This window comes from Pan paniscus, chromosome 9, assembly GCF_029289425.2.
Source record: "Pan paniscus chromosome 9, NHGRI_mPanPan1-v2.0_pri, whole genome shotgun sequence".
Taxonomy (NCBI): domain Eukaryota; kingdom Metazoa; phylum Chordata; class Mammalia; order Primates; family Hominidae; genus Pan; species Pan paniscus.
The window spans coordinates 107,725,589-107,751,090 of record NC_073258.2 but is presented as its reverse complement, the minus strand read 5'-3'; the positions used below and the strand labels follow the sequence as shown (position 1 = coordinate 107,751,090).

The 25,502-nt window shown below is 37.9% G+C and overlaps 1 protein-coding gene across 1 annotated transcript in view; it reads left to right on the top strand.

Moving 5' to 3' along the window:
* Positions 1–25,502, top strand: part of GUCY1A2 (guanylate cyclase 1 soluble subunit alpha 2) — a 344,865-nt gene that overhangs the window by 17,039 nt on the left and 302,324 nt on the right. The window contains exons 2-3 of the mRNA XM_034933619.4: positions 15,318–15,379; positions 22,712–22,833. Coding sequence (XP_034789510.3) covers positions 15,318–15,379; positions 22,712–22,833 — 184 coding nt within the window. The remainder of the gene's footprint in view (positions 1–15,317; positions 15,380–22,711; positions 22,834–25,502) is intronic.

Here is a 25,502-nt window from a genome sequence, read left to right as displayed (position 1 = left end):
TGAATGCTTGATCTTCTACACCAGTCAACTTACATTATATACTAGGAAGAAAAAATAAGTTCTGTCTACATGAACTAACTATATTTTAAAGAAATTCAATAGTATTTTATTAAGCAGATATTTGTTGTTTCTGTGCCAGGGATTTGAGATGTCTCAGTTATTTGGGGAAAATACTTATAATTCTATATCCCCACCTACTGCTCTGCTACCTATTTTCTTGTGATTCTGTTTCAAACATTTCAGGAATGAAATTTCAGAAAGATTTTATCTTTCTTCCAACTTCTTTCTTGTATAAAGTCTTCCCAAGAGAAATCCAGAACTTGTGGAAGAAAAATTCATATTACCCCTTCAGCAAATTTAAGAAAAACCTGTCATTGTACTAGTAAGAAGCTTATTATCTTAATTCAGTAGGTTTATGTAGACCTTAACAAAAGGAAATAAATATCTTGTAATGAGTATTGACCAAATTCTCTCAGTGCATGGTCACTCTGAGTCTGTTTGCCTTCTTCCAATTTCATTTCTTTCCCTTGTGTGATTGGTTTAATTTGTGTATGAATCATGTCTTGATTTTAAATGTTGTCTTACCAATTATTTGCTTTTTGGCTTAAGGAGTTTGTTATTTTCTAAAAAGGAAAGGATACAGAGAGTCTTACAAATTGTGTTTTTATCATAGTATTTACACATGTAAACCCAAATTTATTTTAATAGGATATTTGAAGGATCTATATTTATCTATTTATATCTATGTATTTATCTACCAATCTACTATTGATTTCATAGGGCAGGAGAGAGGGAGAGAGATGACCCTGTCATTAGATTCTGAATTTAAAAGTATCACATAATAGAAATCTGGAGTAGGTATAATTACCCTTATTGTATCTTTTTAAAATTTGCCACAACTAATGAAAATGTCTTTTACTTCCTTAACAAAAGAATATGCCTCCAAAGGCATTGTTGTAGGGAGTGATAATGATGAGATGATTGGGTTGTAATGGAACAGAGATGGAGGGAAAGAGTAAATCTTAGCTACAGACTATTGTAATTCCATTTGAAGCTTCAGACAGATATGAGGGAGTTTCTAGTGTGGAAGCTGGAGAAGAGAGATTTATTGTTTCCACCTGACATAAAGATCAGTAAATGCTTTGTGGACCTGACAGTGTTTGCAAGCTATAAAGTCTTTCTCTCTTTTTCTCTGTTAACTTATTGCCATTGTAAACACATTTCAAAGAAAACCAATCTTCCCCTTTGTTCTGAATTAAATTTTTTTCTCCAAAAGTATACCTGCAATGTATAAACCTAACTTTCCTGCTGAAGGAGAATGGATAGGATTCTCCAGCAGCTTATTGCAGGTGGCTAACTATATGAATTGTGGTGGAGGAGGCTGCTGCCTGCTGATTTTCTAAGGACTTAGGCACTTTATCTCCTTATTCAGCTGCATTCTTGGTTTGCGGGTGAGGGAAAAATGGAAGGAATAAAATATTAAATTAAGTTGTAAATGTAATTTTCTACCATCAATCTAGCTTTCTTGACTATTTAGAAAAATCCAGATAATCTAGGTCTCAAACACCTAGTGAACACAAATATCCAATTGTTTTGATTATACAGGTGGAATATATCACCTTAATGGTGCTAATGGCAACTGTAGTGATAGAAATTAACAATTCCATTGGACATGTAATTGGAAAAAGTATTGTACTACAAGTTACCCCAAGAAACATACTTTTTCAAAGAATATATACTAGTAAGTCACTTTCAAGTATGAGTCAACAAAATATTACCAATTGTATAACTATAAAATATGAATCCGCTAATAAGGATCTACAAATAAGATCAAACCAACACATTTTGGCCATTAGATAAGGTATTCAGCTACTTTGTGTGATTATAAATCCACAAATCTTATAAACCATGTAAAGATGTTACATAACATCAAGAAAACATCTTAAAAACCTAAAATAACAAAGTTTATTATGGTTTTGCTCTTCCAGAGTGACTAATAGAAATGAATCATGGGCATATTAAAGTCAAGTCTATCAGTTTCTGCCTTGGTATTTTATACTAGTTCAACCTCTGATATATTATGGATTAAGGTTACGAAAATGTTAAGTGGGGGCATTTACTTTTAGTAATCCTTATTCTCTCTCTCTCTCTTTATTCCTATATCAGGACCTCATGCCACAAAAATCTGCTGTAAGACTCTCCCAGATAAATTGTACTATGTACATTTTAAATACCTAATGTAAAATTATTAATTCAAAAAAACCTCTCTTGATTGTAAGGACCTGCATAGGAGTGGAAAGTAACCTTTTTGGAGGAACACTGGGGTTGTGGGTGGGATGGAGATAGCTCTCCTGGTGCTCCTAAAATGAAATCTAGTGTCTGGCCCCACAAGACTCTGCCATGTAGTGATGACTATATAGCAGTGATGCTTCTGGGATCTCTCAGTCAGCCATCTGGAGATCTCCTTTGCGACAGTAAATTATTTAATGTTCTTGGTCTGTAGTGATAACATGGATACATTGGGAAGTAAAAACAAAATAATAATATATAGCATTTTTGGTGATGTGGCATTATACTTTTAAATTTTGGATTATAAACTGCTTTTTTTAATGAACTATTACTGCTACTTTAGGGCTCATTTTAAATAAGGTTCAGGACTAAATGGGGCTGATGTTGTCCTTATGTTTTATAATGCTTAGAGATTCCAGAGATTTTGCTATTTATAGGAATAATTTATGGATTAATATGTGTTGTGGTAATAATGCATGCCCCGTACTGGGTTTGCCTTGGAAATTCCAGTTAAGAGTCGTTATGCATGCAAGGAAGTTAAAATGTTTTTAGAAGCTGGAAAATAGTAAGTGATATCCAATCAGTACCTTCTTTTCAAGCATCATAACATTAAAATTCCGGTGTGAATATATGCACATGCTTACTTATATAACTTGTGCAGGACAACGTTTGACAGATATTTGTAAAGCTGAATGGTAGAGCAAGATATTTAAACTGATGTAATATCTAGGAAGAATTTGAAAAAACATGATGCCATGTCAGAAACATTTCCTCTCCTCTGTAAGCAGCTGTTCCCAATATCCCTTTCTTATTCACATCCTTTCACCCTCTCCCTCTCCTTTTCCAAGTTACTAATTTTCCATTAGGTAATGAGACAAACAGATGGCCAGAAATACTACATAGTTTACAGTTTGGTTCTCAAGTGAGCAAGTTTTGATGTCTTTTGCTGGAGGTCTTCGAAAATGTCCCCCACAACAATTCACATCATGATGGCCATTTTGTGATAAACAGCTTATTTTGATTAGTTTTTAGAGTAAGCAGATTTGAAGAGAATTTTGAAAAGCCAGGGCTTTCCCCAACTATACTGTTTTTTTAACACCTAAAAATACAAGGCATTAGTGACATCACTTTATTTTTTTCTTTTCAGTTTTCCCCACCTCAGGACTGTGAGAGATTGATGTGCTGATACATACTTTCCCTACAGAAAAGACAGTAGCAATAAGTGACATCTCTTCAGCGTTTCTAAAACATGTTTTTCACATACATTATCCCACTTTGATTCACCCAGGAAGTATATGAGGTAGGCAGGACATGGATTCTTGATAGGCCCAATGTAAGGGTGAAGGAACCAAGGCCCAAAGTTGGTAACCACCGACATTTTAGTGCCCGGTTCTCCTATTGCAAACCCTAAGCTCTTTCTACCATGCTATTATTTCTCGGCATAGCCACGAAGAGGTCTAACCTTAATATACAGTCTTGTTCGGGGGAGGGGGGGTTCCCTATCTTGCCTCCCCTATGGCTCCTACTTTGTTGACTTGTTAAGGAGTGGTGGTAGTGATTTTTGTGGGCCTTGTACCTCTTACCAGTTGTTTAGTTTCAGACGTGTGATGAGTTTACACAACATAGGCCTGTGTTAGAAATGATAAAGGGCTCTTTCTTCCTTGGGACTCTGCCTCTAGGCTGACCTAGTTTGCCTGTCCACTGTCATGTTTGTATGCTCTGGGCTTCTGTGGGTGAAGTAGCTATGAGCAAAGTGACAAAAGCCACTGATACTGCCAACGGCTTAGTTTATGTTACAGAGTGCAGGAAGAAGAATGACATTACCTGACATTTGATTTCTGAATATGAAGGAAGTCTTGATTATCTGATAAATAGTTACATGCATAAGGATATATATTTCTCTACCTATATTGTATATAAACTATGCATACCTATACATCCATGTATCTTGGCATAAATAATTTATTAGAAGGAATGAAGAAATAATATAATATGTAATAGAGTGATAGCTAGTTTAAAAAATATGCTCAGATAGTTTAGAGTTAAACTAAAAAAGACTTTTTATGTTATGCAGTATTAATCTTCTGCCTGCATGATTTTTTTTTCCAGAAAAAGTGATTATTCTGTATCTCTAACTTAGGAATCTAGTGCATCATAGACACTGATGATGTGGCAGTCATTATCTGCCAAACATCTGCCTAGTAAGCACGTTTTATATCCGTTTGGATCATCAGATTATAGTCAACACTAGATCCAATTATATTCAGACCCTTACTGAGTTTTTTCTTTCAAGAGAGGTGGAAGCAATGGAGCTAGGCAGGACCCACCCTGAGTAGTATGTTGATGATTTCTACATGTCTCAGCATCTGAGACTTTTAAAGTCCAAGGACATGTTCTTGTCAGTGTCCTGAAATAATCAGTCTCTTAGCCACTGACTGGCTAAACAAAATGCCCATGGCACTTTGGCTGACATCTAAATGATGATTTACTTATTTACAAGGAGAAGTAACTGTGAAATGTGTCTTATTACTCAAAATCTTAATGCTCAGCACATTTCTTACCTGATCAGACTATCTGAGGAACCAAGTCATAATTAGAAGTTTGCTTTAATCCATTTAGAGTCAAAGCAAAATTAATTTCATGCTAAGTTCTTTAATCCAGTTTTAGAGCTTTCCAGCTGTAGGGAAGGCCTTGCCAGTGAGAATTGATGTTCAAGGGCATTCATAAGACTCATTTTTAGTTAAGATGGTTGAATAATTTTTCTTACTTTAGGAATAATCTTTCTCACTGTGACAGAGGGCCCATATGCTCCTAAACAGTATTAGATATAATGTTTCATAAACAATTCCCCTCCCCTTCTTTTTCCTATGGGTTGCCATCTCTAATTTTACCACTTCCTCCATATCCTCCCTTTGTTGGTCACCTTTAGATATGTTGCTTCTATTGCTCAGTGGCCTACTTTGCCTGGAGTGAAACCCAGGCATGAGACTGGAGCAAATTCTCTGCCACTGGTTTACAAATTACTGTTCGAGTTAGTGCATTTAGGGTTGACAGCATATCTCTTTGTTTTATGTGTTAATTTTATAATTTAACTGTCAGGCAGAAATATTACTTCCTTTATTCTCAGACTGTTCTTGGGAAATACCTCACTGAAACTCCCAAGTACTGGGCACAATAGAGAATTCTTTGGAAATACTCAAATTGAAGCCACAAAGGTGTCTGAAAGACTAGAAATGGTTTTCTCATGAGATCCATTCCTATCCAGTAGGGTACCTATGAGCTGAAATGTCACTAATTAGCTTTGCAGCATTTACTAATTGGCATCTTTGGGCTGGAAGGCATGGCTGGCAACAGTCCTAGATGTTAGACATGGTCAGTTTAGTTCAATTTAGCAATTTTTTGACTACTTCATAATCAAGAGATTTATACATTGAGTTTAATCATCACATAACACATATTTGTGTAATACAAATGAAATAGTTTTATTTCATTTTGATCTTTCAACAGCCCTGATAAATGGTTATTCAGGAATTTTCCCATTTTATAAAAATTAAATTGAGGTTCAGAAAAATAAATCCTGTATCCCAAATCACACAGGCTAGCCAGGAGTTAATCCCTTTCAACTATAATCTTTTCTGCTGTTGGTGAAGATAGAACAAGGTATTTCAGCTTAGAAGGGCAGGTTAAGGGGTTGGAGATTTTGGAGGGAGTCAGACCTAGATTGGATTCTGACTCAGACACTTACTACCTAAGTGACTTTGGGCAAGTTTTTTAAACTTCTCTGGATTTCATTTTTTCACATTCATAAAACTGGGGTAATACTTCTGACTCTCTTGTGGGATTATTTTGAACATCAAATTACTTGATGCATGTGACACGTAGGGTCCAGTGTTGCACTCAGCACATAGCTGGTTGCTATTACAGTGTATAACCCAGAAAGCTTCCCCATTTTACACTTTGAAGACTGAATCAGCCCTATGCCATCTGTGAAGTTTTGTTTGGTTTTGGGCTTTAAGATGGAAGCCACGTCTACCAAAAGGCTTCTGCTATACCATGATCCATTTTCCTGAGAAAATGTCTAGAAGCAGTGCCATCTTGTCTTATCATCAGTATTTTCATTCACACTGAACCAAATTGGCCGTGATGGTGACCAGTGAAGCAAGTATTAATATCTCCTAAAATCTCACTATTAAGAAGTTAATGAGCATACTGGAACTATTTAAGTAATAGTGACACTGTTTACAATTTTGGGAAAACAACAATCTCATTTTCATTCCATTAAAGACAAAAGGAAATAAGGAATTTCAGTTAGATACATGGTAAGTATTTCTTAATGGTCACCAAAGTGAAATAAATTACCAATGGAGGATGCAGCTTGTGACAGAAAGAGCACAGGAGACCCACAACCTGGTCTTGATGGTGTTCCTTTCCAGTTCTGTAGCTGAGGCAAAACACTTTAACCTCTCTGATGCTCAGTTTTTTCATTCGTGAAATGTGGATAATTAAATCTGAGACTCGTGAGATTGTTGTGAGTATCTAATAGGATGGGAAAAAAAGTGATTTGTAAAAACCATAATGTGTTATGCAAACCGAAGGTGGTGGTGTTACTCTCTGGAGTTCTTTGAAAACATCAGACATCCTTGGATGACTTAAGTGTGTTCTTGCCTGAAGGCAGAAGAAAGACTAAATAACTCATACTTCAGGGAGTGTATGTTTTCAGCTCAAATTAGTATTGATGGTATTAGGTTTTGTATCAAATTGAAATTCAATGGCTATTTTTGGAAAGGCATTAAAGTGGTGTAACAAAGGGGAAAATACTGGGAAAGCAAACATGCATTTTGTATAGGAAGACTTAATTACAATATTGATTATATGTTAAGTATAATCAACTATAACCAATAATAATGATGATAACCATTATTAGAAAACCACTGTGGTTTGCTATTAGAGCATACTTCTCATAAGGCAAAGGTTATTAGTTTGAATCCCCAGATGGGTCAATTAGCATAATGTCAACCTTTACCCCAAGCTCTAATGAGGTCATGCAAATATATACCTGTGTTCATAAGGAGAATAAAATGAAGACTGGAAAAAATTGCCCAGATGTTAAACCAGTATGGATAGAAAAACCCTAATTTTAGTGCATCTCTAGCTTTTTATTTTTTCCTTTAGCACCCCTAGGATTTTTGCATTTTGTAACTAATTATCTGAACTTCTAGTTTTGCTTAGCAAATTAGTGGTGTAGGTCACTTGAAATGGTATTCCTACCTTCCTATAAAGCTGCTATCCTTCTAAAAAGTGTGGTTATGATTACCCAGAGAAGGTTGTTTAACCGCCAGTATGTTCCAACTCTGTATTTATGAGTGCTTAAACTTTGCAGTGCTGTACTTGAAGATGACCCTGAGAACTACATACTTCTTACATATGTTTTTCAGATGGGAAAATTGAGGCTTTTTTTCCCCCCGAGGACTTTCAGGTCAAGAGATTTTGGCTAATTTTATTTTTTTTTAAAAAAAGGTCAGTAGCACAGCTGTATTTGTAATATAGAGGTCCTGACTCAAAGTTCTATATTTAATTTGCAGTCTTTTTTTTATTTTTTATTTTTTGGCTTATATGTAGTAAGTTTAGTTAGAGGCTGGGAAAGTAAACATTATGTCTGGATATTTAGCAAGATTGATGACTACACAATTACCTCTCCTTCAGAAGTAAACTGGTTGTTTGAAATGACATTATTTGGATTAGTTTTAGTAATAAAGTCAGTCATATAATTTGATCTATTGGTGTCTACAGGCCTACCTACAAAGAAAGCATATCTAAGATTATAATTCTGATTAAGTTGTGGAATTTGACATAGGGTATCCTAAGAAACAATGTGTTCTCATGTTATGGAGAAGGTGGTGATCTCCACTTTGTGACCTGGAGGATGATGAGAAGGGTTCCTTGTCCCCACAATTTATCTTTCTCTGACAAGCCTGTTTACTAAAATTAAAGTCTTAAAGATTCCAACCATCTTCTATATTGTAGAGAAGCTCATTCACACCATCATTTACCTTAGCAAGGATTCAGGCTTGAGGTTTTGAGGGAATGGAGTTAGGATTCCTCTTGAGCATCATCTTAGAACAAGGTAGTAAGGGGATTTGAAATTTTGATGAGGGAAAGAAAGGGAATATGCAAAGAATGGCTTTTGGAGAGTTTAGATTATGGTGGTGAGGATCTGGCCTAACAGAAAGGAACACAAAGACGCCGGGTGCTCAGAGGGTGGGGAAAGGTGAGCTAGAGGATGACAGAAAGCTAAGAAAGGGGAAGTGGAATTATTTAAAATAAAATTTAATTCCTGATTTTGCTTATAGGTTTTCTTGTTGATACAGCTTTGGTTTAAAGAATGTTGTGTGTTCTCAGGAAAAAAATCAATTACTTTGAATACACGTGATTTTGTAATTTTATGTAACATTAAAAAACTACTTACTTATTGAAGACAGTTTCCTAAGGGATGACATGTTCTGGCCGGGCGTGGTGGCTCACGCCTGTAATCCCAGCACTTTGGGAGGCTGAGGTGGGCAGATCACGAGGTCAGGAGATCGAGACCACCCTGGCCAACATGGTGAAACCCCGTCTGTACTAAAAATACAAAAAAATTAGCCGGGCATGGAGGCGGGTGCCTGTAGTCCCAGCTACTCGGGAGACTGAGGCAGGAGAATCGCTTGAACCCGGGAGGTGGAGGTTGCAGTGAGCTGAGATCTCACCACTGCACTCCAGCCTGGGGGACAGAGCGAGACTCGGTATCAAAAAAAAAAAAAAAAAAAAAGACATATTCTTTTTGTACAAGAGGGTTTCTTTACTTTTAGTCATGTGAGGGTGAACAGATTACCTAATCTCTCTAAATTTTGTTCTTTTTTAGTGATAATAACACCAGTCTGATTATTTCACTTGATTGGTACAAGGATCAATTAGGATAATATATATTAAAAATACAAACTGTAAAGTGCTCAACCAAATAAAAAACATTAAATATTGTGTGCAGTAAAGGTTGAAGGTTACATGCTTAGATTTGGGAGCCATATTACCTACCTGGGTTTCAATCCTGGCTTTGTCCCTTTTTATCTGTGTGACACAGGGCAACTTAAAGTTTGTGTCTCAGTATTCTCCTTCATAAACTGTGAAAAATAATAACACCTACCTCATGTGGTGATGTGAAAATCAAAGAAGTTCATATACATAGTGGGCTTAAAGCAGTGCCTGGCGTAAAACACGGTAGTCATTCTAGCTGTTGTATTTTCATGTGCATGTTAGCACAAAACTAAATGCTGAATTATTTGCATGGGAGTGGGTTACTGTGAAATTAAAGAAAAAAATCTCGTATTTATGCTTCAAGCAGCATAGCTCTTTGCTTATCTAACAAATTCATATTTGATTATAAGCCATTAGTGACAGTTAATGAAAGGGACTCTGTTTGAATTAAGCGGTTATGAGTATCCATCTCAGAAGCTTACTTCTCTTGATACTTGAATTAAGAGCCTATTCTCATTAATGCCTACTTATTCAGATAAAGTTCACAGTGTTTTTGTCTTGTTCATCATGTTTATATCTTAAGTGAAAGGTTTCAACCGTAACGACACATTGAAAGCAACTGGGTCCCCCCGCACCAGTTCAACTGGAAAATCTGGGGGTGGCACTCAGACCTTGGTATTTTTTATAAAGATCCCCAAGTGATTTTAATGTGAGGCAGAATTTAAAACCATTGGCTTAGAGCAGTAGTGATTAAATATATACCTATATTGTTTAGTTTCTGACCTTGATAGATATATTTTGTCATATTTAAATAAACAAAATAATGGCCAGGCACAGTGGCTCATGCCTGTAATCCCAGTGCATTGAGAGGCTGAGGTGGGTGGATCACTTAAGGTCAGGAGTTTGAGACCTGGGCAACATAGTGAAACCCCCATCTCTACTAGAAATACAAAAAAAGAAAAAAAAAAAAAAAGCCGGGCATGGTGGCACGCACCTGTAATCCCAGCTCCTCAGTAGGCTGAGGTATTAGAACTGCTTGATCCTGGGAGGCAGAGGTTGCAGTGAGCTGAGATTGCACCATTGCACTCCAGCTTGGGCGACAGAGCAAGAGTCCATCTCAAAAAAATAAAATAATATGGCTCTTTATGGATGTTTCTTTAAAGGCAGACCTATTGTTTCTATTAAGTTTGTGTCTTGTGGGTATATGTCACTAAGCAGAAATGAGAAGTTTGATTGTTTTTAAATTATGTGTGTGGTTTTTTTTGGCATGATGAAGTGCTGTGTGTATCAAATAAGAATATAGACTTGCAGAATGTGAAAGGTAAGAGGGAGCCTCAAAGGCATCTAGTGCAAAAGGACACACTTTGAAGTCAGTCCTGTTTTGGAGTGATTTATTTACTTACTGGGTGTGTAATCTTGTGACACTTGCTTAACCTCCCTGAGCTGCAGCTTCTTCATCTCTGTAAAATTGAGACATACATGTATTTTGTGCGATGACAACTGTGTTTCACGCTGCGCGCGCGCGCACACACACACACACAGACACACACACACACACACAGACACATCTTTACTCTCTGCCTCCTGCCTGATCCCCGCACCATCTGGTGCAGATATCCAGAGCAGGGACTGTGTGGGAGCCTCAGCGGGACTGTCTGAGCCTGCAGGGCCAGCTGCTGGGGACTGCTTCCTCCCACTCTTCAGGGATCATTTCTCTGGCTCTGTTGGGACTATTTCGTGGTTGACTGTTCGGATCTCATGACCTTTCATGAGCATAACATTTAGTCTGTGGGGTTCAGTCACTGTTGGTCAAGTATAGTGAAGCTGTTAATGAGACTAGAGATGAAGATGGCTTTTTGCCGCCATATGATGGAGACTTTTGGGTACCCTCTCTTGGTACCCACTGTTTGAACCACAGAAAATATGTGTGCAGGACACTGATGGCTGCTTCCTCTTTCCAGCTGGCTTCCTCTCCATTGCTAGTTTGTGTTGAGTTGGGACACTAGGAGGCCACTATCTATGTCTTAGTTTGGGGGAAGGAGAGAAAAATTACAGACCTCTTGACTTTCTTTTTATGACAGTAGGAACAGTAGATTTTCTCCTTTCCCACCCTTGCCTCTTTGATCCTCCAGCATAGGGCTATAAAATTAGTAGGCCACTCAGCAATCCTATTGCACATTCTTTGTATACAAGGAAGGAAGTTCATGGGTTGTTTCTTATTAGCTGTAAAGTAAATGCCTGGGGTCTTGACCTTAGCTATGATGTTTCAGTGTCGTTCCTACTCACTGGCAGGCCTGGCTTTAGTACTATCCTCAGCCCTAATATTGAGAATTCTGCTTGTATCACTGTCTCTCTCAACTGATCTTAATGTTTCATTGGAAATATTTATAAATCCGGATGCCATTTTTCTGAATTTTCCTCTGTTCACTGGAATTGGTGTCAACTTCTCATAATGAGAAGTATCGGTAGCTTTATTGATTTTTTTTTAGGCGATGAAGATCTTGAAACATTACACCCGTGGGATGAGTTTTCTAATTGAAGTCTGTGTTCCTACATTAGATTATGAGACTCCTGAGGGTAGGAACCATGTTTTTCAGCTTAGCATAGCCATATCTCTCATTTATTACACACCTACTGTGTGTCACAGATGTTGCTCTAATTATTTCAGTGCATTCCCATAAAAATAAGGTACACATATGTAACAAACCTGCACATTCTGCACTTGTATCCCAGAACTTAAAGTATAATAATAAAAAAATTAAAAAGGTCATTTAACTAAAAAAAAAATAAGGTACGCATAAGGAATCTTGTTTCAGAAGAGCTTAAGTAAATTGCCCAAGGTCATCTAGCTAGTGAGTCATAGAACTTGCTTTTGAATTCAGTTTGACTTTAAAACCTCTTTTCTAAATCATCTTTCCAAACTCCTTGCAGAAAAGGACAGATGCACATAAGAGGACTGGGATCTTGGCCTGTAGAATGTTGGATGGTGCTCTTAAGTAGGAGCCAGTTATGGAGCTGCATTCTTAAAGAAGAGGATAGACAGTCGGCATGTTTTCAAAGCCCTTGTTGTTCCCACTGATCTACATTGACTTGCATCACTGGCATACATGGACACTTAATAAAAGTTTGTTGAGAGCTGGACCCTACCACCCCAGAGGCAGAAATCATCTGATGGAAGGCTTTGGCCCGTTTGTGGGTCTTCACTTCATGCTTTTTACTCAGGTCAGAGAGGCTGAGATTATGTGAATTTGTCTCTCACTGATCAGGCCATGGGTTGAGGCCTTCAGACACACTCTGAAAACTGGAATGAATCCATGGTGATAAGATATTCAGAGGGGCCAGGGCTGTGTTGAAGTCAGTCTTGGATTGCTGAAGTTAGGAGATGCTGTGCAGTCAGCCTCTATGCTTGTGGTTTAGGCTATTAGAATGTGCCTGCCCACTTTGGCAAGAAATAGGAAGTGCATAAATGCTTTATCAACCTGAAGCTTTGTTGGATGTGCTCAGAGAACATTTCTTTTTAATGTATGTGGAAACTATAAATTTAACTCCTGCTGGGAGTGGAAGTAATTGCTTCACACAAGAAAAAAGCTAGATCTTTAAAAGGCTTAACTCCTTTCACAAATATGTGCTTTTTAATGACTGGGAAATTCCTGGTACAGAAAAAAAAATGTCCTTTTGTACAAATGAGGTCATTCTGGTCTTAACTGGCCCTGTACACTCTAGTTCCTGCTTTCTGTTCCATGTTTTATGACCAGAGGTTATTGGAAGGATCATCCCTCTGTGGATATCCACTGCCTTTTCAGTTTGTTGCCAAGGGGAAAGTTATCTTAGCTCAGGAACTGCCAAGCCAGTGCAAGAGGCCCAGATCCAAGGGGTACTGAGCTAGTGACTGATGATGATTGGATTTAGATTGGTCATGGATTAGGTTGTTAAAGCATGCTTTCTGTGTGCACTAGGATCACTATGTCTGATTCATTCTCTTTAGATTTCTTAACCATTCCATTGCCTCTTCATTCAGGAATGATTTTTCTTTCCTAGGTGCATACCATTTACTCTGCTTTGATTCTGTTTGGATGAGTAGAAACATTTGTGCCAGTCTGAGGCCTGGTATAAATGAAAAGCAGCTGCTGAAAGAAGTTGCTCTGTACCTCTCCTTTGAACACATGGAAGCTGATTCCTCCTAAAATTAATTTGTGAATTGGTTTGGCTAATGTGCAGTAGGTATCTGAGGCCTTAGATTTGTGTGGTGAAAGGGTTCTCCTACGTGGTAATGTAGAGTAGATCTCAGTAGATGCCCTTGATTCAATTTAAGCTCACTTTCCTCTAACTTTAACCATGGCCTACCAAGGAGGATGTTAAAGATTCGAAGAGTGTTAGGTAGGGAGAGTGTTACATCTGTCTTGGATGTTTTTATGAAGAGGTGGACATGGAGTCGGTCTAAGTGAGATTTGACATAGACCTCTGGTGTCTCCTTTTTTTTTTTTTTTTTTTTTGTTTTTGAGGCAGAGTCTCACTCAGTCACCCAGAATGGAGTGCAGTGGGGGTGATCTTGGCTCACTGCAACCTCTGCCTCCTGGGTTCAAGCAATTCTTATGCCTCAGCCTCCCAGGCAGCTGGGACTACAGGCATGTACCACCATGCTCACCTAATTTTTGGTACTTTTAGTAGAGACAGGGTTTCACCAATTTGGCAAGGATGGTCTTGAACTCCTGACCTCAAGTGATCCACGTGCCTCGGCCTCCCAAAATGCTGGGATTACAGGCGTGAGCCAGAGTGCCCAGCTCCTGGGGTCTCCTTTAGACGATATATTTTTAAGACAGCCACTTTGAAGGATTAGCAATTGGAAATTGATACTTATTAACTGCTTCTTAGGTATCAGCACTATGCTAGACCCTTTCTGCAGGTTGCCTTTTTAGAGGTAGAAGGCTAACATGCTGCCTCACATCTTGAAGGGTTTGTATTACATTCGTATTCCCCAAGAATTCATCCTTGGCTGTAATGGATCAATGCTTTGATGAGGCCTTGAGTGCTTTTTTCCTGCTTAATTGACTACAGGTTTTTGTTATTTAAAACATTCTCTCTCTTGCTACTGAGAACTTGGTTCTTCTTATCATAACTTCCTAATAACATCTAGGTTCTAGGATCTTGGTGTCCCATTCATGGCTCTCTAAGTCTGAAACTCCAAGTTCAGTCTCTGTTGCTTAATTTCTTGATCTGGGATTAAGAACCTCTGTCTTAAGCCATCGTGGAGAAGAGATTATGAAATGTGGTCATGAGCTGCTTAGATATTTGTTGCAGACTCCATTTTTTGCCTGAAGCACTTGTGGCCCATCCAGTATGCTCCAGAAAGAACCTTTGCTTGAATTCTCTTGGGACATGGAGGAAGTCAGGCTGACTGCTGTGATAGTCATGGCTGTGGGGCCCTGGATCACCTGCTTCCCATCCTACTCTGCCTTTTTGTTAGTCTCCTCAAAGAACAGGGAAAAAAAGATCATTTAAGTTTAAAAATATCTTTTATTATAAAGTTGACTCTTTTAACTCAATTTATCACTGCTTGCTAGACCATCCTTGAAAACCTTGTTAAAATGTAGAAGAAAATATGAAGACGTGCCATTTGATTTCAGGTGGTCATTACCTCATGCAGATTACATATGCTGGAAAGGAAAAACCGTGACTCATGTTTCTGCAGGGCACCCTCCCTGCTATCCCCAGGGCCTGGGTTTATTATAGGCAGCCAATGTGTATTTTATTGAACTTAATAGCTGTTACAAAAGAATTGAAGAAAACATTCCTAGGAAATACTATCATAATTGAAATTGGGAAGTTGTGGGTAATTGCTGAGTGCCTCATATTAGTTTCTGTGGGGAAAATACATGGCATGATGCAAAATGGGTTAATACTGTAGAAGGAAAACTCTCAAGAGATAAATCAGAAGCTTCACCTGTCTGCCTACGATACTCACAGTGGGAATGGTACTGATTTGCTGATAATATGTTTTTATTATTATTATTATTCTGTAGCCTCAGACGATACAGCATACTCTCAAGAGGACACTGCAGTATTATGAACATCAAGTTATTGGGTAAGTAAAAATTGATTTTGGTTATTATTGGGGACAAATTAAAGGTAATTACTCAAACATAGCTGTTGAGTATGTGATTTTCTGCTACCCAGGTCAACCTGATTTTATAGTGGCTATGTTTTCATAGTGTGGGGCGTGAAGGCTTATTGGGGGAGTCCCTTGGAGTGATTTCTTTTGGCTTATTTGTGCTTAATTCTTTTAAATGAAATTACTTTCTGGTATTGCTTTTCTTTTTTTTCTCAGTCTTCTCATGTTCTTACTCTTTTATTCCGATGTTGAATCATATAATTATGCCTTAGTAATATGGTGAGCTTTATTGGTACCAACCCAGATGCTTTGAATGGGATTTTAGAATCCTTAAGTAGAGTTTGATAAGAATCACTACAGCCTTAACACAGTTCAGTGAGAGGAATTAGTTTACTTAGAGTCACGTGCTACATATTTTTCTTTATTATCATCTATTTCTTGAAGTGGTTGTGATGTGGTGTAAAGTAAGAAGACTTGATGTCAAAAGACAGGACTTCAAGGCCTCACTAGCAAATAGATCTTTTACTAAGTAACTTTATCTCTTTTTTAAACTGTGATGATAATAATAACTAAATCAAGGATTAGATGTAATGTTTAAATGAGGTAATTTCAATGAAAGCATTTTGTAAACAGAGAGCTCCAAATGAGTATGAGGTACACCTCTAATTGGCTGTGGCAGAAAGCAGCTGGCAAGTATGAAAGCCTAAATTTACTTACTCATGCAATCTAGCTTTTAGATTAAATTTATTGCCATTAGAGGCAATGTATGTATTTTAATTTACCTTGTTAGTATTCTTTATATGGTACAGTGATTTATCTTTGTAAGATTTTAAGAACTTTTGAGAAGTCAAGATTCAAACTGTGGTACTTCTTGAACTGCTCTCAGGATCATTTAACATTTATGGCTAATAGCCATTGCCATAGGGATCAATAACATAATTTTGATTATTACGGTATAGTGTGATTTTTTTTCACAGAACAGAAGGGAAGAAATCTTAATGGAAAAATAATCTCGGTACCTAGTACAATGCCATATACTTTAAGTGCTTGATGATTATGTTAATTGTCATTTAAAAGGGAATTGCTTTGAAACTTTGTCATACTTATCCTCAAGAGCGTAGTTCTAGGAAAAACATATTATTTAAACTCATGAGATGGCTTTTAGTTTAAGGCCATTAGTGATTTAAAATGGTTTATCCTAATGGAGATAAAGAATGTCAAATTAATCTTTCTCCACATATCCTGAAATAAAACTTAATCACTCTCATTGAATTTGCTGCTTTCAAAGTATGGTGTTTGGATTAAATTAGTTAGTATACTTAAAATAGTTCCTCGTATGTGGTGAGCACTACATACCTGTTTGCTCTTATGTTTATCGTTATTATTAATATTTTTATGACAATATCCATCATCAAAGTCTAATTTTCTGGGATTATGAATGCTCTTTCGCTTTCGAAATAAAATAACTGATGAAATATTCTCATTTTTGAACTAAAGTATACCTTCAAGGCAAATTGGAGTGGGACTCTTATAATGTGATCAAAATAGATAACCAAACTATATTGCTATAATCAGAAAAGTTTTTTCTCCATTGATAGAATGGAGGGAGTTCCCTTTTATCCAGCTGGCTGCCTCAGCCCTCCCCTTCTACCTATGTAGACATGGTCTGTGGTGCTTCTTTGTCTATTGCATGAATGGTCTTTTCCTAGTTCTGTTTATTGCATACACAGTATAAAGAAAACAGAGAGTTTGACTCCAGTATAAAGAGGGGTCTTGATGTCTGGCATGATTCAAATAGGCCTATTAGCATATTTTTGCTTGGGTGTTGGCTGATTTCTTGGACTTGAAGTACCTTTGCTCACTGACTTTATTTGCATTCACGCTGATGCAGACAAAGGGGGCCTGTTGGCAGCAATTTTGTCACGTTTGCCTTTCTTGACTGTATTCCCCTTTCTTGCCTTTTTTCTCATTGATGACTTTCCTGTCCAACTTCCTCTTTTGCCTTTTATTCTCCATCTTTCTACTTTCTATTTCTCTTTTCACAATCAAAAAAGCAGAGCAGCTAATGTCACTCACCCTCGAACTAAAAAGTGTTTACAGCTGTATGTTGTTCCTCTTAAGAAAATACAATTTAAGGCTTCCTATCTCTAATTGTGAAAAAGAATGTGTTTCTTACAGTTAAAGGGATTTTGAAATCCCTGTATTGAGAATTGAGAGTAAGTGCCGACAAGCATACTTTTAGTTATTTTTTGGCAGGTGAGGGTGGGAAGGAGATGCTTTTCCTAATCTCTGAAATGGGGCTTGCTTAAAGCTGTCTTGAAATAACTCAGCATTTAAATACCTTGTGTTGAGGTGTTGAAGCAGAACAGGTAACAGAGTATGAGCTAGCCCTTCTCTTTTTAATTTCTTAATTATCCTTCAACCACTAACCTTCTTTTCCTTTCCTTGAAAACTCTGCCCTTAATCTGTTTTATTTATCAGAGCTCTAGGATTGTACGGTTCTGCTCCTTGGATTCTTATACTGGTTGCCCATAGAAACTCTCTGAGGCTTTTTGTGTCTGCCAAGACTGAGACTTCAACGCGGAGAGCAGCTGTTCCGAAGGGTCACAGACAGAAGGACTGGGAGGGAGTAGCTGATGGGGCTTCCTGTTAGGGAGTAAGATAGCCTCTCTGTACTTTATCCACTTTATCTTTAAACATTATTCTGTTCCTTAATTTATCCATTCACTTGTTCATTTATTTATTCATAGAGATCATTCAAGTTGGGGAAATGAGTGCTAAAATAATTTATTCATGCAATGTGATAAATCTTCTCTTCATCTCCACTATCGTCATCATCTCTCACCAAGACATTCTGGTCTAATTTTCTGGTTTCTGCTTTTGTCCGCCAATATGTATTTTCACCACAGCAAAGCGATTAAAAAATTACATCATGCCACCTTCTTACGTGAAACCAATGGTTCTCAAATGTTAATGTGCATCAGAATCACCTGCCAGCCTTGTTAAAACACGTATTACTGGGCCCTGCTCCCAGAGGTTCTGATTTCCTAGGTTCAGATAGGGCTCAAGAAACTGGCATTTCTGTCAAGTTCCCAAGTAATGCTGATGCTGCTTGTCCAGGGATCACACTTTGAACCCCCTGCTTTAAACTATATGATGGCTTATTATGGTAGAATAAAGTCTAAATTCTTTCTGTGATCTGGCCTCTGCCTACCTCTGTAATTTCATCCCTTTCCACTTCCCTTTTTTTCACTCCATTTCAACCTTCTGTTGGTTTCTCAACTTACCAACCTTAGCTTCAGGGCCTTTGTATGTATCGTTTCATTCTTATGGAATGCTCTTTCCCCAGATGTTTGCATGGCTTATTCTTTATAAACATATAGGTCTCTGTTCAAATGTCTTCTCTACAGGAAAGCCTGCCCTGATCACCCTGTCTAAAGTATCTCTCCATCACCTACCTCAAACTCCAATCGTGTCAGGTTGACTTTGTGGAAAATTTTATTACTATATAAACTCTACATATTCATGCTCACTTGGAGAGCTTCTTGTTCCCATAGCACTGTCTTTCCTCCACCTAGAATGAGCAAGGGGGCATTGAATGTGCATCTTTATGTTAGTTGCTCTTTAACTCAAACTTCTAGGGAATGGACTAACTTTCTGGGTGGTGTGGGGTGGAAAGATTAGTGAGGAGCAGAAGAAGTCAGTAGGAGACAGGCAGGATTCACTTTAGAAATTAAAAGCAACTGAGGTTAGAGGAATGTCTGTTTATAATGGTACTTTTTTTCTGATATAATTCTTGCCATTGTGCCCTTTCTTCTCTTTGTATGTTGTGGAAAGATTGTGTTTTGTAAGTAGACATATGAAACTTACTAGACATAAAGTCAGGTTTTGCTATGAATAATCTTGGGAAGGTTACTTAAAATCCCTGAGCCTCCGTTTTCTCATTTTAAAAATGGGAATAATAACAGGGTTGCGGTGAAGTTTAAATGAAATCTTAATGATAATAATGTATGAAGTCATATAATCACATAAAGTAGTTAGCATAGTACCTGGTACACAAAGATAATCAATAAATGAATTGAATTATTATTACTACTGTTAGTAAATGACTCTTTTGCAATTCAACTTTTGTTGATTGTCTTCAGTTTATCCTCCTGCTGCAACCTTTTCCTGTCTTCCTTGGGCCTTTTAAAGTTTAGAATCTGTTGTTCAGCATCTGGTGGTGAACATGCCCAGTTCGTGTTCTAACTGCAGTTTTCTTCTCACAGAGAACATCTTTTTCGTTGATTTTTTTTTTTTTTGACTGAAATTTCTGTCTCTAGAGGGCTTGACCTGACTGCTCTCACTCATATTTCTACTACATGATTCCTACTGGTCTATGGCTCACAAAAATGGATTGCCATGGCAGGGTAGACGAAGCACAGATTTCTTCAGTAAACTACTATGAGAGATGTGATAATCTTTCTGAGATATAGTGTTCACTCACTATATATTTTAAACAATAAAGAATAAAGAAATATGTATTCAGAACCATGCCAGTAATTTTATCTTTTTTTTTTTTTTTTTTTTTTTTTGCCAGAATAAGCATTGTTGTGTTAATATCATGGATAGGACTGTTGCCAAACTCATATTAGTCTGGGACACCAATTCTTATAGTCATCTAAAATTAAATTGTATTGCTCCAATTATTAATGTGGGCCCTATGTTTGTTTTATACAGCCAACCTTCTGTTCTCTTTTTCTTTTGACAATTGAGGAGAAATTAAGCCAGAATAATTTCAGTAGAACACTAGAGTGAAATTAAGAGTTGGTGAATTCTGATTACTCTGAGAAACAAACTTCAAGGATATTACTTAAGCTTTCATGATCAGATTTTGTGGCTTATTTTAATCTAAAAATGATCTAGCTTCTTTTTTATATATTTACATAGAAAAAAACTATCTTTTTGAACATAAACAAATTAGACAAAAGCTAATATCTCTTGATTGCTTACTATGTTTGAGGAGATACGCTGGGGACTTTCCATCTTTTATTTAATCCTAAAAATATTGCATAAGAGTACTGTATTAAGCACATTTTACAGATGAGGAAATTGAGGTTGAGAGAAAAAAGTACTTTTTTAAGGTCATTCTGATAAAAATGGTGGAGGTTGAATTAAAAATAACCCTGTGGTTGCCTGTGTTTAACATCTGTGCTCCCTGTTCCACCTCTTGAGTGACTCCTGCATTCTGGAAACTGTAGTAAGCATTTTGCCTAACTGGTTTATTGGAGTCTGATCTCAATGAGGTGTACAAACATGAAACCTTTTTATTTTTCCCTCCACTCACATCAAGCATGCTAGGATACATCCCCTTCGATATTAGCTTAGACAGATTGCTCTGTTTTCTAAGTATTTCCAAGAATTATGAAGTTCACTCTAGACCAATTTAAATTTTTACTCTCATATCTAGTCTGACTCTAATGTTGCTTTCTCTGTCTGGGTCAGGCCTTGGCCTAAGAGACTTGGAATACAGGACAGAGTGTATGATGTGGGTTTTCACTCCTCTTCTCCAGGCCATTCTTTTCTGTGTCCCTTTCTCTTCTGATGTATTGGGTGAGGCATGAATGAAATGGAAAATGGAAAATTTCATTGGGGTTGTAGCAGTCCTCTCTTGGCTGTCATGCCCTCACTAGGGTGCATGTATGAGTTCCGCCCTGACACTTTCGGATGCCCCAGCTCCTGCACCTAAGGACTTCACTCTCGTGGTCTTGCTAGTGGGAGCCCTGTCCCTGGCTGGCAGCCTCTAGATTGGAAGAGCACCATGACAACCAGACAACTCAAGCTTGCCTCTCTCTTCCCTAACCCATGGGAAATTCACATATTTGCCCTGCCAAACGGTGGGCCTTTAGGTTGCTCCCAATTTTGCTCTATTTCTTTTCCTTGTCGATAACTTTCTCCAGAGTCTTCTTCCTCTTATCAGTCAGACCGGGGAGTATGATCAGGAAATCCACTGCCTCTGCAGATGTTCACTGGGGAATGAGATGGGTAATCTCCAATCTCTACCAGCTGTGGACCCCCCTCACCAACTGGACTTCTGCAGGGAACACTCCCCTTTTCTCCTTTTCTAGGAGGGGAGGGGGAAAAGTACCATAGCACTCTCTTCCTAGGCCAACTCCTCACTCTTCTGAAGATTTTATTTTGAAGTCTTTCTGTTCCTTTGCTTCTGTAAGCTGGTGGTAGAGTGACAGGGGCAGTGGCTGTTTAGTCTCCTCTTAAGTCCTGAAGAAGAGCTCTGGTCTTCTTGGCTACCCCTTTGGAATGTGGGAGGATTTGGCCTTTAATGTCCTCAGCTTTTTTGTCTTAGCTCTCATTCAGAGGCAACTGAAAAAGTCCCAGCCAATATCCAGTTACAGGCATTGTGTTATTTAGTCCTCACAAGAACTCTAGAAGGTACCTCCATTTTATGAGAGAGGAAATTTAGACTAACAGAGATTAGGTTACTTGCTCAAGATCTCACAGATAGAAAATGGTAAGACCATGACTCAAATTCTGCCAGGTGTATGTTATTTATGCACCATACTGCTATCTTCTTCTTTTTTTTTTTTTTTTTTTGAGACGGAGTCTCACTCTGTCACCCAGGCTGGAGTGCAGTGGCGCAGTCTCGGCTCACTGCAAGCTCCGCCTCCTGGGTTCACGCCATTCTTCTGCCTCAGCCTCCAGAGTAGCTGGGACTACAGGCGCCTGCCACCACTTCCGGCTAATTTTTTGTATTTTTAGTAGAGACGGGGTTTCACCGTGTTAGCCAGGATGGTCTTGATCTCCTGAACTCGTGATCTGCCCGCCTGGGCCTCCCAAAGTGCTAGGATTACAGGCGTGAGCCACCGCACCTGGCCTATACTGCTATCTTCTTGACTGTGACAAAAGTTATGGTGTGTTTACTTTCAACACCATTGAATGCCAGGACACCAAATTAACATTGTTAACTTTTCCTTTTCTAGGCAGCTTCCTTATAGAAACAGATCACTAGCCTTGATGAAGTGCTCTCAGAGTGATACATTAGCTGTACAAAGCTGATATATTTTTTGTTCTCCTCAATTTTTTTCACACATAGCTTTCTTGTTAACAGTTGCCTCCAGTTCCAGGTCTACACTGCAAATGCTGATGTGAATGGTGGGTTATGCCAGAATTATGTCTCAAAGCTTCACTTATTTTAAAATGTGACTATGATGAAAGCATAGACTGCGTGTGCTTGTGCGTGTGTATATGAGTTGCATTCGCAGATGCTTTCAAAAATTTCTCCTTATGCTAATTTTGTTTTCTTCTTAGTTACAGGGATGCAGAAAAGAATTTCTACAATATCTCTAACAGATGCTCCTATGCAGACCACTCCAACAAAGAAGAAATTGAAGATGTCTCAGGAATTCTTCAGTGTACTGCTAATATACTCGGTATATTAACTATATATATTTATATGGTTGAGAGAGAATGAAAGAGAGGGAAAGTCGAGGTGGAAGTGTTTCATGTTCTACCAAAGAGAGATGTGGAGAATATGGCAAGTTGAGACCCAGACCTTGTGAAGTGATGGGTGTTAACTCTCCTGAAGATGTTTGAGTGGAAATTGCTTGCATGCCACTTACTTAGAGATGGAAAAACATCAAAACAAAAATACTTAAATTCCAGGGAAACAATTTCAGATATTCACATGTGAATAGTATTAGCTCTGTATAATCCATATTTCTTTGGCCCTTATTCTCAGCTAAAGTTGTAGGATCTTTTTTTCCTCTCAGTCATACTCTATTATTTCTGGGAGGTCCTGGTTGGGGCAGAAGGGTGGCCCACAGGTACTCTTAACGCTCTACAATCCAATGTTCCTTTCTGTGGCCTTGTCAGTGAAGCAGGTCATCTCCTGAGGTGTCTGTGCTCTACTTGGGGTTAGGGGAGTGTCCATCTTAAAGATATTTGTACTTATGACAGAGGGGCTGTTTTTGGATGCTCCAACATGGCTAAAAGGTACTGTTGTAAATTGCAGCCAATTATACAGCCGTAAGCTACCATAACTGAGCTGTACTACCATACTACCTGACGTTCTTGGTGTGTGAGAGCTACATTGTATTCCATGCAATGTATTCTAAAAGAAATATTTTTTTTCCTAATGTCTTACAGATGTTTCTAGTGAGAAATTTCTCTTTAAGTTCTTTTTGGAATTCTTTTTTCTTTATGACCCAGATAGGAATCCATGGGGTGCTGGAGGGTGCTAGTGGGGAATAACAAATCTTAGTGAGCGACTCCACACAGAATGCAGAATCTCTTTTGGGGTCAGGTGATGGACAATAGGGCAAACCAGTTTGCATGTTCTTTCTTTTCCTTTAAAGTATTTTCCCTGGAGGCATCTGAGTTTCTCCTACAAACAGTTTCCAGGTTACCCCAACCCAAGGGTCTATCAGATTTTCTAAACATGTCAGACTTCTAGAGGTAGACTTCTTTTACATTCAAGCTGGGAATCCAGCTGCCGGTTGGCTACATTTTCATCCTAGGTAACTTTTGTAAACACAAAATTGTATAATAAGAAAATGTATACCTTTTGTGAGGGGATGCATATAGATGTTAGTGGTTTGTCTATAACAGCATGCAGGACAGTGATGGGTAGTGAAAAGGAGTCCAAAGATTCATCACCTTAATCTTAGAACAACTGCAGGGATGTCACAATACCCAAGTAAATCTTATGACTGGAGAAAATAAGGGATAGGATTAAAAGAGACATTACCCAAGAGTTGTTTAAAGTTTTCTGATTTTATATTTTCAAGGACTCTCCTTTCAGTAACATACATTTCTCTTAATGCATTGTGATTTCAAGGGGTGGGGTGATGATGCCACACTAAAAGGGATGTATCAGAATCTCAGTGAAGGGATGTTTAATATTTTGAGAAGTTGCTTCTTATCCAGTTTCTAAACACTTTCCTGACCCTCACGTCTTTCTTCTTTATGCTCCCTATTTTTAGAATCACTGAGTTAGAGGGAATAGGAGGTGTTCAAAGATAATGATTATATTGGGGTGCTAAAGGCAGTTGGACTGTGGCTTGTAAATGAGTGTGCACAATTTCCACGGAAAGAAACCCTGGGTCAAACAATTTGAAATGGTGACCACCAGGGGACACTGTTGGCCCAGCACAGCTTAGTTGCCCTTCGAAGGTTGCCCTAAGATGTTGGATAAGTAGTGAGTGAGAAGAACAGCAGGCAGTGTGCTGCCTGATGACATTAGGGTGAGTGAAGTGTTTATAACTTAGAAGGTGATCATGTAACAGGGTTTAGATTTCCATGAATAGTAACTTTTTCTACAAAAGAGATACTAGGTCTGATTATTTTCTTCCTCTAAGTAATGATAGGTTGTTTTCAAGATTTAAAGCACAATCTTGTAAAGTTTAAATTTCTGAAGATTAACATTAACATTAACATTTAATGCCTGCCACCTGTCAACCAGATGCTGGCACAGAGGTAGCTGTTCTCCTTGAATAATGTCTTTTTAGAACTCTTGATATATATTGACTCTCTGAGGACAGCGTTAGCGGTCATATTCAATAAAAGCTTTGTTTTTAACAAGTCACTGAGCTATGATTAATCTTGGCTTGTTTAGATTTTTATCTTTTTTTAAAGTTGTGTTTAAATTCTCTTCTGTAATCATATATGAGAATGAAAGAATTGGTCAGCTTACTGGACAGAAGAGCATGACATAAATTATTTTTTGGGAGGTTGTTGGGGGGTGGCACAGGAAAACAACATTTCAACCAAGATAAGAAAAATTTTGATGCCTGGGAACCTTTTTTTTTTGGATGGCAGAAGGCAGTGTTCCAACTCCATGGTTTATATTTATCACCTTTGGGGAGTGTGATTAGAATATTGGTGGACTGAGATTGGCAAACATATATTTCTCTTACCTTCTTAACCTATTACAGGGTTGTATTAGAGTCTGGAAATGTGTTCGTTTATTCACTTATTTGTATATTATTTATACTTCATCATCAAAAAAGACTTGAAGTCATAGATCACAAGATATGATCATAGTAGTAATTTTTCTCCTTCCAAAATGAGCATTTCTACCTACTTAGTATAAACAACTCCT